Source organism: Orbicella franksi, chromosome 6 (assembly GCF_964199315.1).
Source record: "Orbicella franksi chromosome 6, jaOrbFran1.1, whole genome shotgun sequence".
In the NCBI taxonomy this organism is placed as follows: domain Eukaryota; kingdom Metazoa; phylum Cnidaria; class Anthozoa; order Scleractinia; family Merulinidae; genus Orbicella; species Orbicella franksi.
Window position 1 is genome coordinate 10,384,474 of NC_138150.1, and position 6,096 is coordinate 10,390,569.

Sequence of the window (6,096 nt, forward strand, 5' to 3'; positions counted from 1 at the left end):
GCCATTTAAACATTGATCAAATAATGAACAAAGGTCCCGTTGCTACAGAGCTACATTGTATCCCCACCAGATTAACAGAAGATGAGGTGTTGTAAACAGATCTTTGGAAGAACTAAAAAAGCTGTGAAAACAATCACCAGCGGCCTGTGTTCCCACGGCATCTCTTGTTGAGTCAATTTCATATATAGAACATATCTTTAAAATCTCAAAATAGTTGAATTAACTAATTATGACTACCAAAATCTGCGATTCTCCCTACACTATTTATTAACAGAATAAAAATTCGATAACCTATTTACCACCATGGTAGCTGACACAGTTGCCCTAAACATAATTTTTGACCGCCTTTTGTTTATGGTCTTATCAATAATGATGAAAAAGTAGCTTGTAACTGCTTCACGAACATTGTTTCCTCGTCTTTTGGACGTTAAGTTTGATCAGAAGTTCGCTACATTCAAACGCGATCTCGACAAGAAACAAGCTGCCACTCAGTCTCAACTGTAGAAGCTAAAAACAGTATCCAAGGCTTCGAGTTCTTTTAACTCTAAAGTACAATACGAGTCCAGCAACTCTCTGCTGGATGCAACAGACCTGGCAAGTAAGACCATCTCAAAAGGAAACCTTTCAGCAGCCAAGTTGTTTCGTTCCGCGGACAAGAACCCCGCTGTTTTGGGCAGCAGTGCAAGTACGAATCGGACGAACTCGCCGAAGATTCAGAGGAAGAGGAAAAGCTCTGATCAGCCGAAAGACGAGCACTAGCTAAGATGCGGGAGAAAAAGTGGAAAAATGCGTCTAGCTGGCCAACTCTACAGCTACCCGCTCTACATCCAGTGAAGCTCCATCTGCTCATGGTCTGTCCACTGGCAATTATTTTTCTTCTAATCAGCCTTTTTGTTTTTTTCGCATGCAGTCCTTTCGTGGACGTCAGCCTCAACTAGCAGACAGCTGTTGCAGCTGCGACCAAAGCAAATCCATCTTCCTGCCCAAGTCGTTTTAGAGGAGCCGCTGCAGCCCCTCCAAGCAGTAAAAATACATACTTATGGCAAATACCAAGCTGCATTGAAGAGAATGGGATAAGATGAGTATATAATTTATTCAATTTAATCAAATGATTGGGATACTTTGACCCAGTTGAACGTATTGATAATTTCGTTGAACCATGTGGTTCAAGGTTTTTTGGAAGTCTTGAAAAGACAATTTACTCTAAGGGGCTGAAAAATTTCTGTAGCTGTTCATTCATCGTTCGCGTAAATGTTGGATATGTCAATTGTGTCCATTACTTTTGACTTTGTCATGGCAACCGTAAACTTCGTATAGGTTTAGACAAAAGTCAACTTTTTCGACATACTTCTGTATTTTTTTTTCAGCTTTGTTCATCATTTTGCTGAATTTCACCAAATTGTACATTTCATAAGCATTCTGGCTTCATAAGCATTCTAGATTATTTTTTGACTTTTTAAGAAAATAGTAAAATCCAAGATGGCGGATCCAAGATGGCGGGTCAAATCACGTCATGCGACATCACAGCCAAAAAATATTCATTATTTCATAGAGCAAGCTCAGGGCTTTCTATATAATGAATGTAAACTTATTTTCTGTACCTTAATAGAACGAAAACCCAAGGAGGGGTTTTCATCCCCCTTGTACTACGATGGGGGTATTAGTCCGAGGGTTAACGATTGTACTAGCCCTGATGACTAAATGAATGAATAAAAGACTGATTATCAGGACGGAACGCATTATATTTAAGTTAAAGGCAACCTTAAGGTTAATGTAGAGTTTTGAAATCATATAGGTGCTTCTTGCTTTATTCGCGATACTATTTTTGATGGGTATCAGATTCTCTTTATTTACATTCTACTCTCAGCTCAGTTTTCTAATAATCGCTCAGCCATCCAGTCCAGTATAGTGATTTGATTTTCTCTTCGTTGAGAACGGTAAAGATGTTTATCTCCATGGGGCAAATAACAGTTCCCTTTTGGCTCGGAGGATTTTAGTTGCTTGTCGGGGCTGTACAGTACAGTATCCAGTAGAACCTGTCTATGGAGAAGTCATGCCGCGCGGTCACGATTACGCTGTTTTAGGCCGTTGGGCCATGTCATCTTTGTGCGGGACTGCCCGTTTATCATGTGTTGATCTTAGGTGATTGCACTGTTTTAGGCCATTGGGCCATGTCATTTTTGTGCGGGACTGCCCGTTTATCATGTATTGATCTTAGGTGATTGCACTGTTTTAGGCCGTTGGACCATGTCATCTTTGTGCGGGACTGCCCGTTTATCACGTGTTGATCTCAGGTGATTACACTGTTTTAGGCCGTTGAGCCATGCCGTTTTTGTGCAGGACTGCTAGTATATAGTGTGCTGAATGCAAGATTTAGGCCTCTGGGCCTTCCTTATGTTCTGATCGGCGTGTTGTTGCATTTTTGTTTTTTTCTAATTGTTCTCACATTTCTTTTGTTATCTTTCAAGTCTACAAAGTGGATGTGTGTTTACTTCAAAGGTTGCCCACTCAAGAGATCCAGACGGCTTCGCAAGTCAACGGAAGGTCTTCCCTTGCGTCCCTCCAAAGCAAAGGCCCCTTCAACAACAGAGCGTTATTCAAGTGACTTTCAAACATTTAGAGAATGGTCTTCGCGCTTTGAGGAAGTCGCTTGTTTACCGTCTGATGAGACGTCATTTGCTCCTTATTTGGAGTATTTTGCTGCAGCAGAGTTCCCTCTACTCCACACTTGAATCTGCCTGTTATGGCATAAATTGGGCACACCATCGGTATGGCTTTCCGATTTGTGATTTGACTTGTGATGGTAGTGTTCTCGAGGCGGCTAAAATTGAGCTTGCAAAACCTGTTTCCATAAAAAGAGGGGCGCTGTTACTCCCGAGATGATTTTGAGGACATATAATAGGTTTGCAGGCCCCAAGGCTAATCCTTCTAATCTTCGCTTAGTTGCAATTTGCGTGACTGCCTAATCGCCTTTTCTCCGCGACAACGAGTTAGCTAGCCTTCGTTGTTGTGACGCTAGTTTTTGCGATGCATTTGACAGAATTTATACATGTGAGAGCAAAACAGATGTTTATTATATGTAATTTTTAGTTTTAATTTTGTGAATTTATTTTCTTCGAAGATAGAGCATATTTTGCTCTCAAAAAATTCGTAGTAAAAATAAAGTTTTAGACTTGGCATGCGTTTGCGGAACTAGGATATCTTATACACTTGTTTGATCTACATAGCTTAAGAACAGGGGCCGCTAAGAAGCAGGCATCAGCAATCTACACTTTTTACGTCACGGCAGATGGAAGACTGATCGAGCCAAGGACGGCTAGCTACGGCTATATTACGATAAGTTAGAATCTTTACTTTCAGTGTCTTGAAGTTTGAACACTTAGATTCCATTGTTCTCTTTCTTTATTTTCGAAAGCGGGCATCAATAAACGAGATGCCCGCCCCTGATGCTGTGTTTGTGTTTATTAAGATTAGTTACAAAATATTTTATAATCGTTTCAGGGTGATTAGAGTATAAATATATTTTGTAACGTTTCGCTAATTACACTGGAGTATGTTCACTATGTATGGTTCGTGTTAACTGTAGAAGTATTTTAAGCGTGAATCCCTAAGGGGCTAGTAGGCTATTTAAGAATTTGTAAGTTATGCAAGAGCCACTCGAAGGCATCTCTTTCAACTTTGCTTTTTAATTTTTCTGTTTATTCACTGCTGTATTTTCTTTATGATGATCTAACGCTCGCTGTATCCTGTATCAATAAACGAGATGCCCGCCCCTGATGCTGTGTTTGTGTTTATTAAGATTAGTTACAAAATATTTTATAATCGTTTCAGGGTGATTAGAGTATAACTATTGTAAACGTTAGAACTGTTTCAAATCTAAAGTCTCGTCCCCTCTAAAACATGTCCTAAGAACTAGAAGCGACGATTCGTGACCTCTAATTGAATTTACTCCTTGTGAAAAACAAAAGTATCAAGTTACCTTTAACTAAAATTAAAAATATCTCGTTGCATTTGCATACTACGAACTCATGAACTGTTTCAAACCTCAAGGCTCATCTCGTTCATTTAACTAAAATCCTCAGCCTAACCCACAGAAAATGTCGAAGTAGACCCAATATATGAATACTTCCTCCTCTTTTATAGAAGAATGGATACGGCCGTTCTGAACTTTATCGGGATCAGATCTTCTCACATACCATTTACCTTTACAACAAGAAATTTGATTGGCTGTTTATGGTAGATCCAATCTGATTGGTGTGACATACATACATCTCTCACTCACTCACTCACTCACTCACTCTCACTCACTCACTCACTCACTCACTCACTCACCCACTCACCCACTCACCCACTCACCCACTCACCCACTCACCCACTCACCCACTCACCCACTCACTCACTCACTCACTCACTCACTCACTCACTCACCCATTGACCCGTAACATACTCGACGCGCCGACTAAGAGGTATTTTTTTGGTAAAAAAAAATAACTCAAAAACAGCTGTCAGAGGTGCCTCGTATTTCTTCATGGTCAGCCGATTGGTCAGCCAATATCTTGACTCTTTTCTGAGAAACGAGCAGTCGCGTTCCAGGCTACAACGGTTCCCGCATAACAATTAGTCTGCGAACCCTTAAAGAACATAGGCACGCAAGGCGTGCAAGAGTTTTTTTTTGTGAAGTCTCGGAGGCGGATTCATGGAGCTGTTTACAGTAATGATTTGGTTAATTTGATAAGTTTTTTGGTTGCGATGTACAGCAAGAAACAAACTGGGAATTTATGATGTACATACGATGTTACATCGGTAATGGTGAGATAGCTAAATAGTAAGCCATAAAATGTTTGACTGAACAAACTACAGTAATGTGACACGTCTCCAGATTAATGTAGATACCTTCTTTTTTTTTTTTCTTTGATTCGTTCTTTGATAAAACCCACACTGTGATTGGTGTGACACGTGCCGAAAACTCCCTCACTCCCCGATCACATAGCCCTTCCCCCCAAGAGGAATTTTTGCTCAAAAATACTCAAGTTGAGACCTTTTTCCATTTTATACGAGTCGTAAGTTTACCCTTTTTACACAACACAACACAACAACACTACTTCACCGAAAATAGAAAGAAAGAGAAAAAAAACCTCTCTGACACATTGAAAGTCTGATTTAATGAAATTGCACTTTAACTTGGTGCCACGCAGTCTTCAAAGAACATTTGGGCAGTTTTCATACTTTTTACCTTTAAAAATATCGGACTGAAAAGAATGTCGTGAAATGCCCATCAAATAAAAATAAACTGCTACTGCAGAAACGTAAAAACCGTCCAGAAATGAAAGCTTTTTCTTTGTTAAATATCCTGGGAACAATAGCCGATGACTTGTCAGCTCTAATTGAATTTACTCCCATATAAAAAAACAAAGTGTTAAGTTACCATTTGTAGCTAAAGATAGCAAACATCTCGTGGTAAAGAGTGGTGACGATTCGTCAGCTCTAATTGAATTTACTCCCTTGTGAAAAACAAGAGTGTCAAATTACCCATTGTAACTAAAAAATAAAAATATCTCGTTATATTTGCATGCAACTAGAACAAAACAATCGTTACCTGCACTTACTATTGTAAACGTTAGAACTGTTTCAAATCTAAATAGTCTCGTCTCCTCTAAAACATGTTCTAAGAACTAGAAGCGACGATTCGTGACCTCTAATTGAATTTACTCCTTGGGAAAAACAAAAATATCAAGGTACCTTTGTAACTAAAAATAAAAATATCTCGTTGCATTTGGATAGTACTAACTCACGAATTGTTTCAAACCTCAAGGCTCCTCTTGTTCGTAACTAAAATCTCAGCCTAACCCACAGAAAATGTCGAAGTGAGCCCAATATATGAATACTTCCTCCTCTTTCATAGAAGAATAAATATGGCCGTTCTAAACTGTGTCGGGATCAGTTCTTCTCACATACCATTTACCTTTACAACGAGAAATTTGATTGCCTGTTTATAGTGGATCCAATCTGATTGGTGTGACATACATACATCTCTCACTCATCCATTGACCCGTCCATAACATACCCGACGCGCCGACTAAGAGGTTTTTTTTTTAC

At 39.5% G+C, this 6,096-nt stretch overlaps 1 protein-coding gene across 1 annotated transcript; it reads left to right on the forward strand.

The window, feature by feature from the left end:
* Positions 1-1,919: 1,919 nt before the first annotated feature.
* LOC145489189 (uncharacterized) lies at positions 1,920-5,595 on the forward strand. Its single transcript, XM_081468122.1, has 2 exons — positions 1,920-2,294; positions 2,469-5,595. Exons 1-2 carry the CDS (start codon positions 2,248-2,250, stop codon positions 2,881-2,883), a joined length of 462 nt encoding a protein of 153 aa, XP_081324248.1. The 5' UTR covers positions 1,920-2,247; the 3' UTR covers positions 2,884-5,595.
* Positions 5,596-6,096: the final 501 nt, after the last annotated feature.